The sequence below is a fragment of the Ptychodera flava genome, chromosome 1, assembly GCF_041260155.1.
Source record: "Ptychodera flava strain L36383 chromosome 1, AS_Pfla_20210202, whole genome shotgun sequence".
NCBI lineage: Eukaryota > Metazoa > Hemichordata > Enteropneusta > Ptychoderidae > Ptychodera > Ptychodera flava.
The window spans coordinates 22409457-22435438 of NC_091928.1; the positions used below are offsets into that span (position 1 = coordinate 22409457).

The following is a 25982-nucleotide window of genomic DNA, read 5'->3' on the forward strand; positions in this document are numbered from 1 at the left end:
CTGACGCTCAAAGGGTTAATCCGTGAAGAAAGTTGGGATTTTAGTTGCATAACATAGGATCGGAGGGTAACTTTACATGTAATGCCATCAAGAGTAGCTGAACTGTGTATTTTACAAAGGAAGTGATACGGTCTATAATGTTTGATGTTGCATTATTATCATTTACCTGCATTTACCTGCAATTGCTAATCTCTAGTATTGGCAGTGTGTTGGCTTACATGGGGTGTACAGTCTCACAATGGAGGTGCGCCCTCTGGCCACCCTCGTCATTTTCTATCCGTTGTGTTGTTGTTGTTGGGGTTTTTTTTTTTTGCTTGGTAAATTATTAATTTACCTTGAACGGTAAACCTTACTGATTTTTGACATGTTTTGATGTCATAATGCCAAGGTTCATCATTTTTGTCAACCGAACAAGCTTATGTGTGGCCTACACTTTACGTTGCTCACCTATACGTGCACACGACGAACTTGACAATTTTCGTTCGCTTTTATATTTACACCTTTGACAAAATGTTTTTTACAACCAAGGAATTGCCTTCCCATAGGCAATACAAGCATAGGGGTGTAAACCCGGGGGTGCGACCCCCCGAAATAGTCTTTAATGTTACCGGCTTTTGTATTTGCAAAATAATGAATAACAATAACATAATTAGCGTTGAATCGACTATTTCAAAGACTCAAATTATGCTTTCTGTAGAATTTTCCAGATTAGCATGGTGTAGGCCTACAATGGATGTATTATAATCTTTACAATGACGTTAGCTAGCCGCTTGTTCCTCACATTTTAATCAAAACAAAACAAGTCACCTCATGACGTGTATACCCATGTGCACGAAGTCACCTCATGACGTGTATATCCATGTGCACGTGACAATGACTGTACGTCCCCCGGATGTGATAAACATCAAACATTGGATGTCGAGTAAAACATGCGACACTGTAGCCTCAGCCCACATTTTAACTAGCCACGTCGCTGCATATAGGAGAAAACGGCATTTCGCGCTACCTGTCGTAAATCGGCCGCCAGTTCACCGAAACATGAATCAAGTTGGCCCTGAACTGGTGACCAAAGCTTTTATTTGGTGTCGCCAATATCTGCGAGGAGCTTGGGCCACTCTCGAAAAGCACGATTTTCACGTTGAAGTCCTAAGGTTAGTAGCACATGCTGTACATGTAGCGTTGCCAGTGGTATTATAACTTGTCGACCTAGCAGCTCAATAACTGTAAATAATCGTTTCTTCTCAGACTATTTTATGGGCTAATGAAGAACTAACATAACTACGTTTATTAAAGAGAGATATGGGCTAGACAGTAAATGTTGAAAATCAATCGATTGATCATTCGGGCGAACTCGGCAGTGCCGTGAGCTGTTCTCATAATACACAGGCAGCGAATACCCAGCCTCAGTCATTCATTCATGGCATATCATTTCCGTGTTGATAGAAGAAAGTGGGTCAGTCGGACATAACGGTTGCCGCTGTCCTTAGGATTTTTAAACAATACACACACCTCCAACAGTTCTGTACGAACCGCAAATATTCACACAAAATGGCGACTGAAACTAGTGAGACACGAAAGTGCCCGGGCCCAACTTGCCAGTGCCGTTTTCCAGCATCACTGGCTGTTGGCTGTCCTAGTTTTTTTAGAGAATTTCAAATTGTCAAGAATAGGAAGGTTACGAGCTCGAATTCGGTGATTGCGGATGCCTTTCGCGATGTTGATGAGTAACGTGTCAGACGCGATGGCACTGACCATTGATCGAGAGAGGGACGATGTACGAGTCATACGTGTCGTATTGTAAATAAGGTATTTTGCGTAGAGTCTGCTACAGTCGTAACTGTAACGTGTTTTGTATGTAAAAAATTGCAACCCCATAGGCGTGAATGTTATAGTTTCTGGTACTGGCTACATTTTGTGAACCCTTTTCAATGATCATATCGTGTGATGGTTCAGCGTGTTTTGCTAGCCTACTTCCGCACATACTCGAACGTTCTGTGCATGCTGTAGCGTATAACAGGGTGGTGTCGATCGAGGGGCTCAGCTTGCAGCGTGGTCCAAGGGACATTTACAGGTTTCTTTTTTGCTGGCACTGGTGTCGTATCGTAACAAGCTGTCCACGTGTGCTTGCTTTCTCTTAAAACATGGCGCTACTGCCGCAACGTGACGAGAACACTCAATATTCTATAATAGGGACTTACAATTATTACGAAAAAAGAGAAAAGAACATTTCAAATCCCAATGGTGTATGATAAATGACAAATATTTGCATTCCAAAGACAATCCAAAATTCTTTCTAAAAATTGTTTCAAACGATAATATTTGTGAAACAAACTGGTTTATAATACTCTCACATAATTGGTAGTTCTTTCTTGATGTGCAAAGTGTTAATGTTGTGCGTGAATTTTCATTTGTGAAATGACGAGGATATATCAGCATTTAAAACCATGATTCTCTGAGGTGTACAGTACATACAGTTTGTTGACGTGAAAGACACCCCAAGCTGCTAGTATTTTTGTATTTACCAGATTATGGGGAACCTGTTGTGTAAGAGTTTAGCCTGTCAGTCATTATTCCCAGCTTCAAGGTCAACTTTTCTGTGTCATCGATTTCACTTTGATAAAGTGGTTCATACTCTCTAATGTATACGGGATGGACCTGATAAAAATTAATTAGAAGGTAGTTTGTGCCTTGAAAGTGAAAGACTCAAATTTTTGCTCGAACTTTCCTCATGAAACTTCGTCCATTCTCTTACCTAATCAAGAATAAAAATTGGGGGTCACTGAGCAAAATTTGGCACAAGAGAGACAAATTGCCTTAGATTTCCCCAATATTTGAAATTCAACATTGCCTCCATCTCTATGTTTACTCTATGAAGAAAAATAAAATTTAAATTTCGAAAAACTAAGACTGTAAAAACTCGTTTTCTTACACCAAGAGCTTTAGAATGAAACCCCACAAGTGGTCGATCAGAATGGAATTGATAAAATTTTAAAGCCTGACTGTCTGTCCCCGAGGCACGTTCTACCTTAAAACGACTTTTTTGTCTTTCCTGTCATGTGTGTCGGTTGTAATGTCTATTGATAGCTGTAAAAGAATCGTGGGCAGAAGTGCTTGCAAAATGGTTATACTTTGAATGCAAAATGCAAATAAGCTGTTTTTGCAACTTGCATCTGTATCGCGGGAAAGTGCATTGACCCTGTCAGTGCCCTGTTTACAGTTATTAAAAAAGCAACTACTCAACCTAACTCTTTTCCAATTGTTGTAGCTGGTCAAAGGTCACCATAGATTTGTCACCAAATAACTAAAGAGTGGGTCGATTGAGGTGTTGCTAACACAGTTTCTATTGTTTGTGGTAAGTCAAGGGTCAAGGGTCCTGAAGGGTCGTCAACAACAAAAGACACAGCTGGATAAGATAGGGTGTTTACCTGCATGTCATAAGGCAATCTATCTCTTATCATGAACAAGTTGTTTTCAAAAACTTGTTCTATGCTTATGGATCACTGTAATTTTCTTTCTGCCACATAACTTTTTGTTAGGCACTTTAAATAAAATTATTTGTTTGCCGTCCGCGTGCTGGTAGGTTTTCAGAGAAAATTAAGAAAACAAACACAATGTTAACACTATTACAAATAAAAATATTATTTTTCCAAAAGAAACCAAATAAAAATTGAGCTTATGTTAATACACTTGTGTTTTTGTCTGTGTTTGTTTTTTTCCCTGGCTGGCTGGTAGGTTTTTCAAAAATCCAAGGACGACAAACAAAGAATTTTCTTGTAATGGCCTTATTCAACATGAACTGCTCCTAGTGCACAAGGGCCAGGAGCTGTAACTTTTTAAGATTTTTCTTCTCATTTTTTGTTTCAATATCAGCTTCAATTTCTTGTTCTACTCCCCAAAGTATGTTGAAACGTACACTAACTATATAGCTTGTCACCATAGACCCTCGAGAAAAAACGTTTTTCTCGAGGGTCTGTGTTGCCACACAGCATCTTCACCTGCAAAATGCATGGTTAATTGACATCTGATTGTAGGCTTGCCACCAGTAACATCGCAGTTTACCCATAACAGGCTGAGTCAACAAGCCAATGAACTGGCTGATTGATGAACCATGGCATGGATGGGGTGGGTTGATTTGGCCTGTAAGTAATCAGTTGTATAATCCTCTGTGCTGCGTTGTAAACATCTCGCGTCCACAAAGCTAGCAATACCCTAGCAATCCCCAGTTTACAAGTGACCTTGAAAAAACTATTGATAATTTTGCTTCTGTCAACAGTTTAACAGACAATCAAAGAAGGCAGTAGAATTATTTTGAACTGCAGCAAATGCCTCCGTGTACAAGCAGAACAGGAAGGCTCAAGCCCTTTGCATCGTTCTTACTGAACCAACCAAGTCAGTGCTGGTTGTAACGCCATTCCTGATTGGTTCACACAATTTTGATGCTGGGTGTTAAATCATGCATTCAAAACTGAAAAATTTTTATGCACAGGTTGGTTATTGCAACTGTAGCATGCCATCAGACTCGGCCAATACACACTGATGGGGCGATGTGCACAGAACAGACAAGTCCTCATTAATCCTTTGAGTGCTGTAAATTTTCCCACCAAAATTTTAATGCAAAATTCTAAAAATTTTCATCATTTTTTAGTGACTTTTTTGACAATTTTGGACCAAATGGGCATTGCTTTTCATTGGCTACCGTTTTCAATCAAAACTTTTGAAAAATCTGAAAAAATTATCTGGCTTAGATTTATTACAAAGGCAGCAAAAATTTACTTTGGCACTCAACATGATTGACAAAAGCAAATTTTGCGACTTGTACTGTGAGCACATATACAAACACACACATCAATATGGTACACTTAAGGTCGAGGATGTAGCCCTTCGGGGACATGCCAGCCTGTGCTGTGGGAATGGCAGCTCAAGGGGTGATACCAACCTGTTTACAATTTCAAGGCCTTGGAAATGACAGCTCAAGGACACCACATGTCAATCATCATCACCTGCTAATCAGTCATTCCAAGGATATGGCTCAGTTACTCTTATCTTGATGTGTTTACAACCTACTACCCCTTGTGTATTGGTCTTTGACCCAATATTATCGAAAAACACATGTGCTCCCTGGACCTTAAGCTCAACCCCATCCACCACTCCCACAATTTGTATTATCATGTCAGCTGCTGTATGCGTGAAGCTTGTCAATGTAAATCAGTAAATTGGACACTTCAGGATTTTTTGAACTGCATTGTAAAGGCCCTGGCGCCCATCGAATTTGTTTGGTCAATGAATGACTACTTTATAGACTAAAGTCCAATTTCTGAATTGTTTTTTTAAATAAACATTATAAACATTAAAACAAGGCTCAAGTCAGCAAAAAAAATTTTTGTATGGAACACCTCCCCTTAATAACATACATATTGAAATGAAACGCTACATTCAACTATGAACCCCCTCCCCTTCTCCTAAATAAAGTTCTGGAAGTGTGAAATTGGGATATTAAATTACTTGAATGGTGATACTAACTTCACTATAACAAAATAAATTGCTGAAACTGGTCATGCAAAGTTTTACAATGGACTCTCCTTTTTCTCTAGGCGTCTGTGGTTTTACTCAGCTGGCAGATTTTTGAACAAAGGATATTTTGAAATAAAATGTGGATCCTTGGATGTATTGAGTATGGCTCATACACACAGTTTCAGTGTCCAAACAACACAATATTGTCATTGTGAATTTGTGAATGCAATAGAAATGGCGCCAAATCGCCTCTCCCCTAAACACAGTCAGTTGTACTCATCATGCCTGTGTGACAACTGTGTGGATAGTTACACTGTGTAGCTATCAACACAGTGTCCCTCAAATTGGTGCAAACTGCTGGTGTACATTGTACAACCATAGACCCGAAAATACATATAGTGTCTGGTACAACAGTCTTTCTATGATTAAGTTCTTTTGTCTTCTTTAATACCAGTTGCAACACTGTGCACCCGAGTTTTGGCACATGTACCAAGTGTTTGCACTGGGAAGCAGGTGGGAACTGGGAAACAAAACTTATGCGGCATCGGCGCGAGTCCTTCCTCTTGCAATCCTGAACCATAACTGTGGCCATGTCTGCCTTGTCTGCCTTGTCCATAATGTATATTATCATTTTCGTACCAATGTCAAGGTCACAAAGTACATGTAGCTTCATGTATATGTACACCCTTCAGGGATAGTTGTCAGTAAATTTAATTGCTGAACAAAATATTAAGTATGGTGCATGTTTTGGTAGTCAAAATGACCTAAAACAGGTTGATTTTAGCATGCCATGATCAATGTGCACTTAATGCACATTGGTCAGACTGTCTACCCCTGTACCTGCACCAAGGTATTGATATGGCATCCAAGTATGTCAACGGCAGGAGGCATTACTCTTTGTGTTCATTGATTAAGTGATAATATGATTTAACCTGTTCACCCCCAATTCTGCGTAAACAGGTCCAAACTTGATCAATAACAATGGGTTTTGGACCAAACCAAGATGATAAAATGGTTGAAATAGTGCATTGCTGACATAAGTGTCTTGTAGTGAAGCAGTGAGAACGATGGATAATTCTTGAATTTCTCATGATTTCAATAAATTACTTTTCTCATCGTATTTCAGTGGAACCGGTTTGAGCAACTACCTCTTCATATGTTCGATACCTTCAGCCAGCGTACAAACTACCACTTACCCAAACAAAGTGTTGCTCCGTATCCATGGCGAAATCCTTGATAACCCGGAAAGTGCGCTGATCGAGTCTGTCACATGTGCACTGCTGGCTGACAGAAAGCTTGCACCGAAGATCTTCGGTATTTTCAGCGGGGTCGCATTGAAGAATACATACCTGTAAGTGTCTGCTACTCAGCAGCTTGTGAAAACATGGCCTATAATACATTTAAGGAGTATATTTCCCCCCCCGTTTCAATTTGATCATCATGATTTCTTAACCCTTTCAGGCCTAAACCCCTAGGCTATACATGTAGTATAGAAAGTCAGGTCTGAAAGGGTTAATATCTTAGATCTTAATATCTTAATATCTTAATATCTTATATCTTAGAAATCACAAACACTGGTATTGTCAAACTGTGTATAGTGGTCACACAACGGACCATTGGAAGGCAAACTATGGTATTCTTTTATGAATTAATATTTTCCTAGGTAAAAACCAATGTCACATATTTGTATTTAATTTTTCCCTCTCATTTTCAAAGTCGAGAAACCTTCGAGTGGACGAAGTTCGAGAAGAAAGATATAGCACACAAATAGCAAAAAAACTTGCCATGTTCCACTCCTTGGAGCTGCCATTACAAAAAGAACCCATCTTTATACAGGACGCTTGTGTAAGGTAAGCAATTTACTGATATTTGGGTGTCACATTTTCACTAGGGTAAGGGATGTTCTGTACTAAAACGCACATGTGCAGAGTAGATGTCCACCATGTTTTGTTCTAGTGCCTGCGGAGGGTACTTATCAGTTGTTGACAGGCAATTTCCACACATTGAACTCTTTCACCCCCCGATCTTTGGCTCATATGAATTGTTTTCAGTACAATGGACAGATCTATTGGAAAGGAAACACTGATGAAAGCCGAAATGACTGACAATGCAAGATGCTTCCTTGTTAAAGGTGTGAAAACAGCCATACATACTATTCTAAACATAGACAGCATTGGCCTGACTTTATGCCATTCAAATATGCAAATATAAATAAATATTGTTATTGTACATATGTACCATCAAGAATCATAGAATTTTGTGTTCGCCCAAATAAGACATACACAAGGCAGAGTCTGTAACACTGACTGTTGGCATAGCCTGAATGCTGTGCATTCTGCAGGTGCCTTGAGCTTTCAGTTTATGACTGGTTTCAAAGAGACCCATTGGTAGATTGCCAGAGAGTGTCTCAGGACAGAGTCCATGGTATACATACAGGTTGTCTGAAGTGTAGGTAGCATTCCATGCTTGGCTACAAATTTTAAGAAAATATTACTCTGCAAGAAATGGTTGCTACGATGTATTTGGCCCATTTGATGCACCCAAACATCACTGTCCTTTTTCATCCTTCTACATAATTCATGTAATAACCCAAGTTCCAACCAAACATAACATGTATATCTTTTCCAATATGTTTTCGGTATCTCTAATATCTTCTCTTTCGAACACTCAGACATCAGTGCCGTGCGTCATCCTCCACTTTGCATCGAGGGACAGTGATACGCTAGGCGGATGTCCTCCTTCATTCTTTGCTGTTGTCACGCAATAACCTGAAATATTTCCAACCAAAGAAATGCGTTTTCCAATTTGTGTTCAAGTATCTTTAATTTTTTCTCTTCCAAATTTCTCAACCAGTTTTACTTCATCCACACGTAGGTGGCTGAGCAAGATTCTTGATGGAATGTCATTCAACAACCCCGAGCATGACACAAAGTTCAAGAAGTTGTTGTCGTACGGGCTTGAAAATGAGCTACGCTATGTTGAGTGAGTACCTCAGGATTTATCACATCTAGAGTGCGAGTCAATAACTTACCTGACAGTGACAGTGGTTTCTGAGAACATTTTCATAATTTTTGCTCAAGAAAATGAGTAGTTTTCCTTCTCCTCGCAGAAAGTATGTTAAAACACAAAGTGTCAGTTTTGCAGACACTATACACCGTGCGAAATAAGCAACTTTTGTTACATGTATTGGCAAATGAATTTGATTAAAACTTAAGGAAGTAAGCGCCTTTAAAGTGAAAGACTTAAACTTTTGCTTGAACTTTCCTCAAGGAATCTTTCAACTATTCTCTTTCTAAATCAAGAATAAAAAACAAGGTCACCATGTAAATTTTGAGCAATGGAGAAAAAAAATATCTAAGATTTTCCGATATTTGAAATTCAAGATGGCAGCCATCCCTTCGTTAACTTTATGGAGAAAAACAAAATTTTCGAATTTCGAAAAAATAAAACATAAGTTTTCTTACACAAGAGCTTTGAAATGAACCCCCCACAAGTGGTGTATCAGAAAAGAATTGTAAAAGTTTGAGAATCCAAATATCTGGGCTTAAAATTAAGTAGGAGCCAACGTTGGTAAATATTACTGCTGAGTGGTCTCTGCTAGTCTGCCTCAAATTGTAACTTGTAGATTTTTGCAATAGCAGAATACCGTATAAAAGGGAACTATCTCATTTTGACAAACTGTATCAATTGCTCAAAGTCTGTCAGCCATAAAGCTTCACAAACAATGAGATCATGGTCAACAGCACTAGATCTAAATGTGCAAAAGCTGTTTGAGAGGGTCTTATTAGTCCCCGTGGACGCTGTCCGGTAGGGCCTTATAGATTGGGTTCCGTCTGTCTGTCCGTCAATCAACACCTGTTTCTCTGTCACCCCCGAGTCAATTTTTTTCAGACTGTGCAAGGATAAAGTACTGTCACAGTGGTATATATATGCATGTAATTTATTCCACGATACAATCCAATATGGCTGCCAGGCGGCCATTTTGTTGCGATGTTTTCATGTTTTTGAACTATAACTCAACTATCCCTGAACAGATTTCATTCAGACTTGGCACACAGACATTGTATTGTAGTGTGCATGTGCATGACAATTAATGGTGTGAGCGGGGACTGTGTAATCAGCGATGACTTGTTGACAAAGATTTCTCACAAATGTGATGTGTAGCCCGAGAACACACACATAGTTTGTCAACCTAACTGGGTATGAATTGTCATAACATGCTTTCGAAGTTTATGATGTTGTATAAGAAAAGATTGAAATTAGCAGGTATTGACATACATACACTGTATGGCATTATATAAGAAAATATTGAAATTAGCCTGTATTTACATATTATTCCTATCATTTCTCTTACAGACAGCTGATGAACTCCACACCTTCCCCCTCTGTGTTCTGTCACAATGACTTGAATGAAGGTAACAATTCTTTAATTAAACTCTTTTGTCCTGCTCAATTATCAGTAAAGTAAAAGATTAGTCTTGCTTGTACAAAGCCATGAGGGCATTAGACTCTGAATTTTGCACAGGCGTACCTTAGGGAGTTCAGACTACATAAGCACAAAAACTTCAATAGGTCTTTTCAATGGGAGGTCATAAGTCTATATTTTTAGACAAGTTCTGATGTCAAAAGCTTTACTTTGTACAAAATGATGGATTGAATGTCTACATCACCGTAAAAAAAATCGGGAATATGGAGTCAAATGTTGTGATAGTGTCACAAACGAGCCATTAAGTCTACATAATTATCAAAAGTTCCTCTTTGACACAGTCTTTAGAAGCTGATACTCCTTTTAAAGAAACTTAAACGTGGAAAAATACTATAGCTAAAGAACAAAAAGCCTTCATTTAATATGCTCTCTAGCAGCATTGCTTCTCTGTTCACAGTCGGATTCTAACAAGCATGACTTCACTTTTAGCTTTTCTTGCATGTATGTTCAGAAACTAATCCCGTTAAAGTCATTTTATAAGACGCATCTGCATTATTAGTCGCACCCTCCTTTGATTGACTTGAGTAGGATGAAATCCTTAAATTTTCAAAAATTGAAAACGTATGCATTAAAAGTCGCACCCCATTTCCAGCATAGCTGTCACGCTACCAGCCACCATTGAGGTCGGCTCTATTCATCAAAAGTTGAAACTTTGTTGTTCCTTGGGGTTCAATAAAATTATATCACTTCACATGTTTTTCAACCATGGGCAACCACGTCCTCCAAAAGAGTACTGCCATAAGCAAACTCTTCTTTTAATTATCTTTTAAAGTTATTTATTCAATAAAGGCAAACTTCTATCAGTAGGCCCCCCACTCCTCAAAAAAAAATACTAATAATAGAATTCCATGTTATTGGTGGCACGCCCCCTTTAAAAATGCAAAAAGTACATATTATAAGTCGCACCCCATCTCTTGAGAAATAACTCTGGTTCAAAATTTGCAACATCATAATAAAAGACGCGTCTTATAAAATGACTTTAACGGTAGGCTGTATTTGCCTTGAAAGCAAAACACTTAACTATTGCTCAAACTTTCCTCAAGGAAGCTTTCGACTAGCCTTAAATTCGCCTATATTTGAATTTCAAAATGGCTGCCATTCTAGACTAGCCTTAAATTCACCTATATTTGAATTTCAAAATGGCTGCCATTCTAGACTAGCCTTAAATTCACCTATATTTGAATTTCAAAATGGCTGCCATTCCTGTCAACAGAAACAAAAAGGACAAAAAAAGAGACAAATGAGTGCACACAAAAAAACAATGGAAATATTGGGAAGTGCGAATATCAGTCCTTGGAGGTACATTCTTATGTTAAAATGCTATAATTTGCGAGCGGTGACTTAAAAAGCTGTCTGAACTTTTGTTTTTATGCTTTTTTTTCGTTTGCATCTTAAAGCATACTTTAGGTTGGTGCTTCCAGCGTTACCATGATCGCAATAAAATCCACATTGTACTCTTGCTGCAATTTCCAGTCTTCCAGTTGAGTTGCTCTAACTTTTTTCTCTTTTGAATTTCTCCTTACAGGAATGTTTGTTGGGGATGGCGAGACCAAAGGCAGTAACATTATGTTTATTGATTTTGAATATGCCAGCTACAATTACAGGTGTGTTTATAGATAAAGGAGGGAAGACAGTAAAGGCTCGAGAAGGGCAAGATCACGCGCTGGATAGCTGAGCAGCTCATAAGACGAAAAAGCATGACTATATTGTTTGTTTGTCAACAGAGTTGATTCCTGCTCCGCCTGCAGGGTTCGGCAAAGTAACAGCCCTGGTGTTTATGCTGGATAGCAACCTGTAAATGATATAGGGTGTTATGTGAAATAGACACCCAGTCCCCATGGTGTTTATGCTGGATAGCAACCTGTGAATGATATAAGGTGTTATGTGAAATAGACACCCAGTCCCATGTGGTGCTTGAATGCAAAGATATACAAAGTGTTTGTCGGTGCAGGTCCTTGCATGCCGCCTTCTTCATTATTACCTCGAAATAATCAACCAACAACTAGGTGTTTATTTTATGTAACACCCATGTATACCCTCAGCATCTTCCTGATATGTCAAGAATGTTAGATTTCAGAACTTTTCTTTGTTTAGTAACCAGGTAACCACAGTCTACACTATCATGCACTCCTCACAAAAAAGAAAAAAGTCACACTCACTACGATTTCTTCATCTGTATTTCCTGTTCATATCATTTGTACTGCAAAAAAGGATGTCCCTGTAATAGTGTCACATGCCATTGTTAAGTTTTTGATCACTGTCTTGTGTAGATTTTGTAAATCGTCAAATTTCAGACTCACCATCATTGAACTCTTCACTGAAGCATATGTATTTCCACATGAACAGTAATACAGTAAGAAATCCATCCATACCTGTTCGACCCCTGCTTTGCATGTAGTCTTTCAGCCCAAACCTGCTGAAGGAACACCATTGGGAAATTCCATCTTGCGGAGTTTACAGGGATGGAAAATTTACTGTCAGGGTGTACTTTATTTTTGTTTGTATTGGGATAAACTCTGAAAATTTGGGACAGGTTGGTGTCGTCACAGGTCATCACCATGGAGATATATAGTTCATTACCATGCCATTTACTGATAATTTTGCTTTCCAGCATGTTTTTTTTTTCATACGAATTTTCCAGGCTACGATGAACTCGTAGCTTGCTGAGGCGGCGGGAATGATAGTTTGCATGCAGAATGTTACGTTTTTGTTCACTGCGTGAAAGTACGGCAAGTGTATGCCCTGTTCAGAGAAAGCAGTTGGAAATTCACAGAGCGGTAAAACACCGCGTCTGTTTTACTACCTTATGTCTTTCAAATAACAAGGTCAGTATATCGCACAGTGGGGTAAATAACCCCATCAGTTGTTCTGACTACTTATCAACGTTTGTGCTCTAACATTTGGCAAAATTGTTTTTGCATCCTTCTAGGGGCTTTGACATTGCCAACCACTTCTGTGAGTGGGCTTTAGATTACACGTACAGTTCAAAGCCATACTTCTTGTACAGTCCGGAGAATTACCCGCCAAGGAGGAACAATTGACGTTCATCCGAGCCTACTTGAGTTGCTATAACGAGGAGTACAACACAGCGCCTGAGGAAATGAAGGTTGCCCTGGAGTCAAATTTACTGACTGAGGTCAAAAGGTAATGTTGTGTATATTTTTGGTGATATGTTTTTTTAATGAACATTTAGATCAACAGTACGGCCATCGGTATGTCATTGAACAACTTTTCCCCTAGAAAAGCTGGATTATCGTAAATCTATGCAAATGTAAAAAACCCATGCTACTGATCGGACCTGCCACATTTTGTCCCAGGAATCTGTAATTTTTCCATGTTTCAGGCGTTCATTGTCATTAAATCTTGCATATGATGTCTGTAAATATATAGCGACTAAACTTGAGTTGAAAATAAACTGGAAAAATATTGTTTTTTGTCAGAGAACATATATGTTTCAAAATGTGTTCCCTGTACGACCATTTCCCCTCTTTGCATATGTCACGTAATATGTAAAATGCCCATCATGATTCTTCAAATTTATCATACAGTCAAAGCGATGCCATGAGAATTCAAAAACGCCCGCCCAGTGTATGCAAATGGATGCATCATCAGTGATCCCCTATTGTGCACCCACAGTCCTGTGGTCCTGTAACTTCCCGTTTAAGAGAAGCGATCTCAGTTCTTTTATTTCCTTGAGAAATTGTTCATAAGGTAGTTACGTAAAGATTGCGCCAAGCAGTGTTACAATTAAACTGAAAGATTTTGTGTGTGGGACTTGACCAACTCCAATAGAAACAACGACAGAAGGCATTGTGCAGGTTACTATTGTGAACTCGACTGACACAGGCTTCCCAAACTTGGAAATTGAAGTTTATGCCTCATTTAAGGTAGTGTGTGCTTTGAAAATGAAAGACTTAAACTTTTGCTCAAACTTTCCTCAAGGAATCTTTCAACCATCCTCCTTCAAAATCAAGACTAAAAATCGGGGGTCACTGTGCCAAATTTTGTACCAGCGAAACAAATTGCCTAAAATTTACCGATACTTGAAATTCAAAATGGCTGCCATCCCTGTGTTGACTCTGTGGAGGAAAATATTTTTTTTTGATTTTCAAAAAACTAAGAGGGTGGAAATAATTCTTATACCAAGAGCTTTAAAATGAGCCCCCACAAGTGGTGGATCTGAAAAGACTTGTAAAAGTTAGTCCCAATATCTGTCCCAGAGGTGTATTCCCCCTTTAATAGTTATCAAGCCCAGAGAGTAGTAACAAGTGCTATCATCTCCTTGGGGAGCTCTGTTTGCGGTCTTCTTACCAAAATATGCTGTCAGAAAACTCAGTAAGATTGGTTCCAAAAGAATTTGTTGGAGAAAGGATATACAAGACTGAATCTTTTAGTCTTTATCACAATTGACTGTTATCCAAGAGATATGCTCGTGTTCATTTGTAATTAACAACACGTAGGGACACGCAGATCATTAAGAATGGAATGCATTGTATTACTGGTGTGCCAGACTGATTATATAATCCTCCCTGCCGGAAAATACTGTTGAAGTCTTTGTTTTCAAGGCTATTTCAATTTCATGAGTTCACTGCAAAAAGAAAATACCAGTGGAGATTTTCTTGGTTACGTTGTAGATTGTTTTGGTGTGTACTAAAAATATGACCTATTGTGTTGCTACATGTCCCTGGTGTCAATTCAGTCGGGTCAAAGTGTGTCTGTATTGTATTGGCACATGAGAACACGTCAGGCAAGTTTGTGGCTGTGTATTATATTTCATACCTTTGTACATTACATCATGTTGCATCAATACTTGTAACGTCAGGCATTCTCAGTGAAGTTAGGCCTGGTTAAAAAAATGAGAATTTGCAAAAACATTGCTGACATAAAATTGTAAAAACTTAACTCCCATTAAAATAAAAAATAATAGATGGCACTGAGCTGATTCCTTAGACTGCAATTTTGCAAAGGGAGTTAAAAAGTAAATTTCTTGGTGGCCATTTTGAAATTTGAAAGTTCACTAAAAGCAAACAGTCGCAGAAGTTTAAGAAATATCCTGTCTTGACACTCAGACAGGTCATAGAGTTTGTCTGGAGAGTATTGTGAATATTACGCCGCGAAAGAATTTTTTCCCTCATTTACATGTTATGGAGTGTCCTCCCCAGGAATTTCTTATAGCATTGCGGCTGATTTGCATAACAGTGTAATAAATAGTTATTATGTTTACCAAAATTTAAGAGTAGTGGCCAAAATGGTTTAAATGCTCAGGGAGAACATTTTAATGTAATATTGTATGAATCTATGATGAATGTACATTCGATGAGTAAATTGCTTTTCAAAATTTACGAAGTGTGCTTCCAGAAAATGGAGAATTGGCGACATCAGTAAGTAACCTTGCAACATGAAAGTGTATCACAGACACTGTAGTTGGTGCAAATTATTTTGCTCAAATCTTTATTTAATACATATGTTTCGCTTTTGTTTTGACAATTTTCAGGTTTACCCTTCCCTGTCACTTCTTCTGGGCTTTGTGGGGGATTATTCAAGAAAAGAGATCCCACCATCAGTTTGGACACCTGGTAAGTTACCCCTTCCACCGCAATGGTTTGGCCCAGATACATTGTTATCAATTGGGAGGCTTTTACCTGTTTACAGGAAACTTGGGGTGAAAGGATTAAAACAATACCAAAGAAGCAACAATCTGAGACAGATGCTGTTGATGACTTCAAGTAAAGAAATTTGCATATGTTGTCCCCAGTGTGGCACCGTGCAAACACGATAGGCAAAGCATTCTGTGAATTCAGCCCAAATAACTTATTGATTAGATTGGACGACAGCGTACTTGTGAAAAATCTCAAATGGATATTTCTTTGCACCTCAATAGAGCCAGCTTTTTTGCAAGTAAGTGACACAAGGGCATGTTTATGTTACAGGGGTTGTTGTCCATTTAGCCCAATGTTGGTAGATTTGCGTGTGTCGACATACATTTCATATACAAATCAAAAGTATCAACAAAAGTACATAAATGTTCACAATGACAACATATAGCATGCTCTCTTCCTAAAAGTCGGCTACCTCAACGAGTTTTGTCTGCTACTTGTCATCCTAGTGCAATTCAAATCTGAATATCATTTGAGAATATCCAGATCATACCGTACCTCGTCCGAGTATAAGCCCCCGGTTCGGCAACACTAAACAGCTGTAAAACTAGGGAGGGGCTTATACTCGAGCAACCCCATGTTATCTGGCATGGACACATAATTTATGCTAATTTTATGCACGATTTTTTCAACACACCACTCGATCTTTCTATCGCTTTCAAAATCGACTTACACATCCAAAGAAACTGATTGTACAATCTCTGAACACAGAAGTGACATTTTGGTGAAATTCAGCGTCAAAAAACCCCCAAACTTGAAACAAAGACGTCATGTATGCTGCTGATCAACAGTAATGTGAACAGGCATGCATTGCTTACACGGAAACGCAACTCAATATTCCAGAATCAAACTGTCTACATCTTGTGAAAACAACAACATAGCAGTGAAAATTGTAATAGTCACCAGGAAAAGTCTTCACAAATGAAAGGATAATTGCTTCAAACAAAAGAAACTGCATGTTTCAAGCATGAAAACATCGTGGCTGTGCATGAAAATGAACAATGGCCGACGTGAGTGAGACTATTCTATTTAGGCGACGGGGGTGAGTAGGGTCAAAGAATCAAGATAGTACTGGGAAAACGTGTCATTTTCCTTACGATGCTGTCAAGGGAACTCCAGTTTCCCATTGTTTTAACATCATTTAATGGTTTCTTTATTATCTAAAAGTAATTTTGCCAAGTTAAATGACCAAATATACTCTCCTAACCTTTCTGTATTTGAGTTACACTAGGGTAGGGGCTTATACACGGATGTAATGCATTTTCTAAAATCCTCTGAAATCAGTAGGGGGGCTTATACACGAGCAGGGGCTTATACTCGGATGAGTACGGTATTTCAAATGCGTTGTCAGTTCATCTCTCTAGACAATGCCAGAACCCAAAAAATTAATTACGTCAAAGTACCACTTATCAAAGCAGAACTTACTTGAAAAGATCAAGTGTTTAAATTTGGTCAAAGAGCTTAAGTCTTTGGTGCTGTTAACACTCTTCACCCCACATTGCTCAAATAACAGTTATGTATGCTTGATAAACAAACAAGGTTATTTGAAATTGCATGTATGGTGTTGAAAGTTGAAGACAATTTACTGTGTATCACAAATCTAGAGCCAGTTTTATTCTTTTCCATGTTAAGGGCAGGTGAAATTATCAGGGAGGTGAGGGGTTAAGAACAGGTCTGACGATGTCAAACAAAGAAAGATTCTCATTTTCTGGATTTTCTTTCCCTATGTAAGATGTAGTTTTTTTTTTGTGATTTTCTCCATAGGACTTTGCCTTGACAAGAATGCATGCCTACCTGAAACTGAAGGAGGAGTTGACCACACACGTTGGAATCCCTCATCCCAGTGCAATGCAGCTCGCAAGGAGACCTGCCGCAGATTAAATCAGAGATTTTTTGGAGATTGTTACAAATGCAAGTCTGGTGTGTTCGCACAGACATACGGGTCAGTCACAATCAGGTGCGCTAGAGTGTGTCACTTAGGTCAAAATTTCAAGTCATGATAACTGTCCAGTTAAATAATATGTTGAAAGGTTATGGTATGGGGCATATCTTCCTAAAATTTGGTGAAGCAAACGTCATTAGTTTTACCACAGTGCACATTGTTTTATATGGTCGACGCACTGTCACGGACGCTACAGAAATGTTGAACATGAAACACAAATGTCATAATAAAATTTTAAACAATGATTTGTTAATGCTTTCTTATGTTATTACAATATAAAAGATGCATATTGGCATTAAAATAAGCTATACTTGGTATGATTATTAACTAATTTTTCCATGAATAAACACAACCTCAAGTTTAGTGAGAAATACAACAATATTGATCATATTTTTTAATAGGACTTTCAACTTCTCTATGTCCTTCCGCTGGTATGCTGTACTTAAAAGTTTTATTGCCATGAATTAACCATGCTATAGCAACAATATTAATACCATTCACTGTAATCAAATGAATTTCTTTCTAAAATATTTTCTGTTTAGTATGACACGTAATTTTGTCACGGACACTACCAAAATCAAATTTGAAAGTTAGGTCAATTTGAAATATAAAAAGCAATCAACAATCTGGTTTTTTCTTTCTCTTTTCTCCAAAACCTTTCTCTATCAAACATTTAAATTGTGAAAATTGTGTCAAAACATTGACAATTTCTTTAAATTGAACAAGAAAGCTATGGCGACTACTGCAAAAATCAGTTGGAGTATGTGAAAAATGTCTATACCAGTAATAAACTTTCAATACGTCAAAAAACACAGAAGTTAACATTGTTTATGCCTTACTGAAAGTGTAAAACCAAGATAAAACTAGACACCTAAATCAGGCTAGAGCGACAGGTTGTTAAACTTTGACCTGTGGTCCCACAATAAAATTTGCTACAATGTATCTGACACACCACCCAAGAAATCCAAATGGCTTGCAACTGTTCTAACACCTGTCAGGATAGGGCGCACACACACCTAGGTGAGGCTGGAGATCAAAGACGTAGTCTGCCAACCTTTGACCTCTGTTCTATAATATATCTGTACTCTCTGACGAGCGTAAAGTTGGCGTCATACTCATCCTCAGCCTCAGAGGTCACGCGAAAATGAGGATGAGGATGACGCTACAGCGTCAGCTCCACCGGCGTCAGATCTGATTATTCCCGAATGCGTCTGATGGAATGATAAGTGTAAAAACGACTTTAAAAATGTGCTCCAAGTTTCATATCACTGTAAATGTTAATTAAAACACAGTGGTATTTGCATTTCAGAAAATTTAGTTAATACCTCTCCTCTCAATACCCGTTTCTCACGTTGTAGTTATAACGCAACATTCTTAGCCCTTAATTTCCTTAAAGTTCAAAGGTTATATGTGTATAATACCTTGACTTTTCAGGCCTCAAGTCATAGTTATACAGGTTAATTGTTTTATATGTCCTTTGAATAATTAGGGCTTTCATATCACCTCTCATGGTGGCGATTTTTACACATTTCGGACCATGTATACCTTTTTTGCACCAATTTTTGGAAAATCTTAACACAAGAGTTAAGAGGATACCAACAAACACATCCGCGGATCCATGGACTGAAAATTATGAACATTTCCAAAAAACTAGTCCATATGAGATATTCTAACGATAAAATATTACCTGCGAACCAGTTTTAGGATTCAAAAGAAAGCTGAGAAAGAATGGAGTTGTTATTTTCTTAAGTTATGGGCGAATTTTATCATTTATCCATCATCGGGTAGCGTAACCTCCGCAATCTTTGGATACGACGCTGAAGCTGATGCTGAGTAGCGTCATTTTAGCGTCAGCTAGAAAGGTCACCTGAGGATGAGGATGACGCCGACTTTACGTTCGTACTCTCTGCCTTCATAATATGTGAAAGTGGTGGAGACAGAGTTAACACAAATGTCATTTCTTACCCCCTTGATTTTTTAAAATTCAAAATGTGATAACAAAACAATAAAATGTGGTTGTTATTTCACATTTAGATTGGCTTATAATCTGAAAAACAATGTTTGCATTTTATTGTAGCATCCGTGACATAATGACTTGAAATGGAATACACAATAATAAATGCATATACAGCACAGAATTCATTGTTCTTTTCACTAGAATTCTAATAACATATTCAATATAATTACTGCATTCTTAAAAAACACCAATCTAAGTGTTACAGTTGAGGCTCAACATAACTTTTTGAGTGTTTTATTACTTTTTAAAAAATCAATTTTGTGCAAATTTACAATTTTATGCCTTGAAGACATTTTGTAACCCAACTCCATGTATGTACACACAATACACACTAGTATTTATATGTTTCAGTGGATTAACTGCTTTAAAATGTTTTAAATAGTTATTAATTATGACTATTTAGTAAACACCGTCACGGACGCTACACCGTCACGGATGCTACATTTCCATATTTTAGGAATATTAATAGTGAATGTAAGGGACAGTAATTATATAATTTGTTTATTTAACCCTTTTCCTGCCAAGTCCATATTTCACCACCAGGTCAAGATGGTTAAAATTAATGAAACACAACGTATTCCATATGATGTATTTTAACATAATACTGTACATTTTAAGGCTGTTGAAAACATAATACTGTAAAGTTGATTTTTTTGGGACAAAAGATGCTATAACATACCAAGCCAAGTGGGTGAAAATACGTCATGTTTTGGCTCAATACCGCTTTTTACTGACTTGGCTGATGGGGAAGTAATACAGTTATTACTGTCTGGCAGGAAAAGGGTTAAGGTAGGCACCTATTGACACTTAGGCCTGTGACATCAGATCTTTTATAACTCCTGTTGTCCTTAAAATATGAGTGTGTCACGGACGCTACAAGAAATTCCGACCACAACGATCTCCATTTTCATTTTTTCACAAAACAATACAATATGCAATTTATTTTAATTTGGTGTATAAAAAGCTTGCCATGGATGTTGAGGTTGGAATTAAATTCAATATTACTATATTTTACCCATTTTTCTACATATAAACTAAAGGTATATGTACTTATGGTCACAAAACACAAAAAACATAACGATGTTACAGTTTTGGTAAAAATACCACAGTTTCTGTTCCGATGCACATAATCACATGAAATAACTTGTGAAAGAAAGATTAGGTATTCTGCAATAACATATGTAAGCTAAAAATTCCACAATTTTAACACTGTGTTCCAAAAAAAATTTTGAAATTGTGTACATTTTGAAGTGAAACAGCATAACGCTACTTTTTACAGTTTTTAAAGGCATTTTGTGGATGTACAACCAAACCTGCACAATATATGCAATATTTCTTTATGTGACCAAGTTAGATACAACTATTACTATTTATTAGAAACAAATAAGCAATATAATATCAGTCTGAATAGCAGATATATGTCCATAACGAATGAAAATCATCTAGCGCACCCTGATTGTGACTGACCCGATAGTCTCATCTGTGACTTAGAGGAGTACCTCCCCCGCGGGATGAGACTGAGAGAGCAACGTCATGTCATTAATCCTTCGCATGAGGTGAAACAGGTGACAAAATACATATGAGCAAATTTTTGTATATTTTTGTGATTAAGAGTGAGTACAGAGAATGATATAGGCAAGGGTGTGCTTTGTTTTATGCCTTCAAACAGGTGAGAAGCAATCAGGCCACATGTATTAACCCTTTGAGCGCCAAAGTCAATTTTTGTCACCCTTAAAAAAATATACCTCAGTCAGTTTTTGTCGAATTTTGCCAAAATTTTGATAAAAAACTGTGGCCATCGAAATATGTGTTTATTTGGTCCAAAATTATCAAAAAAATTACAGAAAAAGTCCATAAAAATTGGTAAAATGTTGCACTAAAATTCTGGTTGGAAAAAATAGGGCACTCAAAGGGTTAAATATACCTTCATCAGTTCAGCACACTCCCTGAAACCAATTTCAAAACTTTCCGAACTCCCCGGTTTGCTTGCAATCAATGAGTGGATACAGTGTTTGTTGTTAGGGCCAGTGAAGCTGGTAAATTTGATGTTGTTGGGGTTTTGCCAACCAGGGTTCGCATAGCAGGAGAACTGTTACCAGTGTTTACAAGTCATCTACCACAGCTTCACGTTCCGGGCAAGAACATCATTCTTTGAGAAAATGTAAATTGAACATCTATATTTAATACATCAACTGGTGCTATTCAATGTTTATAAATTTATAATAATTGCCATCATTTTTATTAATGAATTTCACAAGGTGTACCTATTGTGTAAGATTCCTTTTGACCAATTTTATTTTTAAATGAAGTGGTATTTGCATAAGAAAAATATTTGTAATTCCATAAGTCTTGCATATAGGAAGTAAAATAACCATCATACATGCACCTCTAAACATGGAGCCTTACCATTTGTGGAAGTGAAAGAATCATTGTACCTTATATGGAGTCTTACCAGTGGAAGTGGAATAATCATTACACTACCATATATGGTAAGACTCAATATGCGGATGTACGCTGATTTTTTCACTTCCACAAATGGTAAAACTCCATGTATAGAGGTGTATGTACAATGTGATTATTTTACTTCCATATATGGAGTCTTGCATACAGGAAGTAATATGATCATTGTGAAAAGAATCAATGTACGTCCTTATATGGAGTCTCACCATATATGGAAGTGGAATAATCATTATACTACCATATATGGTGTGCTGCTGAGTATGCACACTTATTTCATGTTCATACTTATTTAAATATTCAATTGAATAATGATTTTTAAGTATAATTAATCACAGCTGTTCTATAAGCAGTGTGAGATGCCCTTTTGTCATAAATCAGTATTTTACACATATCGATTTACATATCATTTTCATGAGTTGCCAGATAACCTTCTGAAAACATTCCGTTGGTGAAATCTTAATAGTACATTGAATGAGTCATGCAAGCTTTAACCCTTTCACCCCCAGTCTGTGGCCCATACCATTGTTTTAAAAGAGGGGAGGACTTACAAACTGGGAAATAGGGGTGAAAGGTTCAAAGACTTTCCACACTGCCAGCAAGTGCAATTCAGTTCAAGTGCTTTAATCTTGCTGCTTGTTTGATTTCAGGCAACCCACATTCCATTCATGACCGCTGTGTTCTGATTAGTAGTTCAAAGGTTAAAGCAACATTTACATCAATACAATTTGTAGACTCTAACGTATAAATAAATGTCAGAACTATAACAATTTTTATTGTCACAGTGCGCTAAAAGGGGATACTTTCAGAGTTTTAATTCTTTACAGAAACCAAAGGCGATCACTGAGAAAACAGCCAAATATTTTGTATACTTCTCATGAATAATTCTTTGCAATGGTGTTTGTGTGCTACAATGAAGCTTATTTTTCAGTGTCTGCAAGTGTGCTTATCACAGGAGATGTTTAACTCAAGGAACATAGACAGGTGACAATTTTTTAATGAACTTTCAATATTGAGATATTGCTCACCTTTGACCCTTGGCCCTTGGGTAGAGGTGAAGCCACCGCTTTGTAAGCAATCAGGATCAAAGATGGCTGAGGGCTGATATACCTTCAGATGATGTGTTTTTGGAGTTAGATATTATTTACAATTACAGTTATTTGATGTGTCATATGTGAACAGTGTTTGATAAAAGAATTATTTAAGTTGGTACATTCAATAAAAAAAGATATATTGTTGCAATATCATATGAACTATCATCAAATTTATCGTATTGTATTCTAGTTTTGTTATGATTTCCCAGTCTCTGTTAAGCTTTGATATGTTTTCAAGCATGAGTCATCCAACAATTGATTAAACCCAGTTGATGAAAGGATAAAAGTTTTGTTACCATTCAAACAAACTCAGATGCTTTATAATGGCCAAAACAAGATACGTTGTTTTGGCCCAGAAGCTGTAGCCTTAGAATATTTATTTTTGTCTTTTTTTTTCTCAGAAACAAGTTCATTTGTGTTTTTCCCTAAAATATGCTTTGGGCTTTGCAGCGCATTGTTTACAATATGCGATGGTAATTTTCGGAAGTGAATTCATTGAACACTAAGCGTTACCAATGGTGTTAGAAGTAGCAAAAGTTATATCTTAGAAAGACCAAAAAAAAAAGTGAAAATACGCTAGCTGCTACAGATGATAGAGCTTTTCTGAAGACAAGTGATTGGTTGTCTCTCATACGTAGGGTCATACGCATTATGACCAAGGCCAATAGTTGTACACTGTAATTACATATCCTAGGCATTGTCAAGTTTCTTATCACACAGATGTTGTGTGTGTCAACTAGGCTAAGTCTATAGTTGGATGACCCAGGAATTGAAAAAGGTAATCGAACAACTCTGTTGAAACTCAACTTTTTTTGTAACAACATTCATAAATGTTATGAATAATGTCAAAAAGGACAGTTACATTTTGAGTCAGTTTACCACTTAAAATGTAACTCCTTTTTCCATCAACAAGCTGAAAATTTGATTTTGGAACAAGCTAGTCCATATCAGAGACAAATTTAGTTCATGGGTGGCTGTAATTGACATTGCCAAATGTGCTCACTTTATATTTGAAGAAAATTTACAACAATGGAAAAATAGTTATTTCGGGTGTCTATCATAGATACCTATTGTTGCTGAAATATACCGGTAACTCTATGTCTGGGAGGGATTTACTCTCGTTGTGTATTATTTGTATCGACTGTGCATTATGTAAGTGAATTACTAGGTAGAAATACAGCCAAACTGTGTTTGTCAAAATGTATCTTTTAAGGTAGAACGCACCTCGGGGACAGACATTCGGACTCTCAAACTTTTACAATTCTCTTCTGATATACCACATGTGGGGTTCATTTTAAAGCTCTTGGTGAAAGAAAACTTTTTACCGGCTTAGTTTTTCGAAATTCGAAAATTTTCATTTTTCTCCATAGAGTTAACACAGGGATGGCGGCCATTTTGAATTTCTAATATCGGTAAATCTTGGGTAATTTGTTTCTCTAGTACAAAAATTTGCACGGTGACCCCCTATTTTTATTCTTGATTTTGAAAGAGAATGATTGAAAGATCCCTTGAGGAAAGTTAGAGCAAAAGTTTAAGTCTTTCACTTTCGAGGTGCATACTACCTTAATTCCCTGTAGAGGTAGAATAAGTAGAGCCAAGGGATGAGAGAGTTCCTAGTATCTATAAAATGGTATGAAATCCTGTCGTTTTTCAAAAATTCGTCATATGATGATCAACCATTGAAGAAGTATGTAAATTTATAAAAAACTTGTTTGTATGCTATGCAGAATTGGAAAAGATTTTTCAGAATTTGGGAATACAAAAAAACCCCAAAATATCAGCATCCTGAGAACCCTTTCCAAAGTCCAAATGGTGAATTACCGATAAATGTGTTGCTTCTCATGCAGACTGAAAACCTCTGTGAACAGTAATTATTGCACCATTTCATGAATCAACAAGATGTGATTCTTCTATTTTTTGTTCTCACATACCAAGAACAAACCCAACATGAAACTTTTGCCCCTTTAAATATATATGGGCATACTTAGATTACAGGTGACTGTATACCTTTAATGCTAGAGAATTTTTGTCCATCTTAGGCCACCAGAGTTTGATCATCCATATTGCAATAGGGCCTTGAACCATTGCGTTCAAGTACAGTCCTCTTGTAACTGGATTCAGTCAACAGGCGAAATTAAAAGTAAAATGAAGCTTAGTTCCCCACAAATGTTAAAAATTAGATTTTCAGAATAGAGTAGTGACAGCTTGTTCTCTGAAACAATTTTTAATCCTGCCAAGTGGTGCAATTCACAATTACCAAATAAAGTCATTTATATTAAAGAAAATTTTATTATTTTGACTTTCCTTCTTGGGATTCATTCCAACCATTTGTATCAGTTTTATACATGATGGGTCAAATATTGCAGAATGGTTTTATTGCAGTTGTATTATAAATCTGTAAAAGAATATCTGAAATGTACGGTTTAGGGTTACAAGACATAATAAAATACACACGAAGTTCAAGGATTTTCTGTTGTTTGTTTCATTCAACAATGTATGGATGCATGGACATTTTGTCCTTACTTGCTACACTACCTACTGGACTACTTTTCCTGTTGGCTGTGTAAATGTTAGTCTGACAAAGTGTAGAAGTAACTTTGTATACTGCACCTAGATTCGATACAGTCGGTAAATAGAAGTAAATTTTGAACGTGATGTAGTTTCCACAGTAAGTCTTGCTGAAACTTGGCGACGACGCTCACCCAAAACATGCTATTCTTTTATACAACTTTGCGTAGACAGTATACAAGTATATTGTGTTCATCAAGGTCAAAGTGATTCACATTTAACACTAATGAATGATAACAACATGAAATGA

The 25982-nt window shown here is 37.2% G+C and overlaps 2 protein-coding genes across 2 annotated transcripts in view; both read left to right on the forward strand.

Annotated features, from left to right (window-relative positions):
• Nucleotides 1-25982, forward strand: part of LOC139133031 (SCY1-like protein 2) — a 429639-nt gene that overhangs the window by 168745 nt on the left and 234912 nt on the right. The window lies entirely within an intron of this gene.
• On the forward strand, nucleotides 906-25627 carry LOC139133108 (choline/ethanolamine kinase-like). The gene is given in 11 exon segments (XM_070699532.1): nucleotides 906-1151; nucleotides 6638-6834; nucleotides 6837-6862; nucleotides 7228-7361; nucleotides 8386-8493; nucleotides 9868-9944; nucleotides 11538-11601; nucleotides 12927-13018; nucleotides 13021-13141; nucleotides 15492-15573; nucleotides 17419-25627. Coding segments are annotated over 11 exon segments (1254 nt in total). The 5' UTR covers nucleotides 906-915; the 3' UTR covers nucleotides 17536-25627.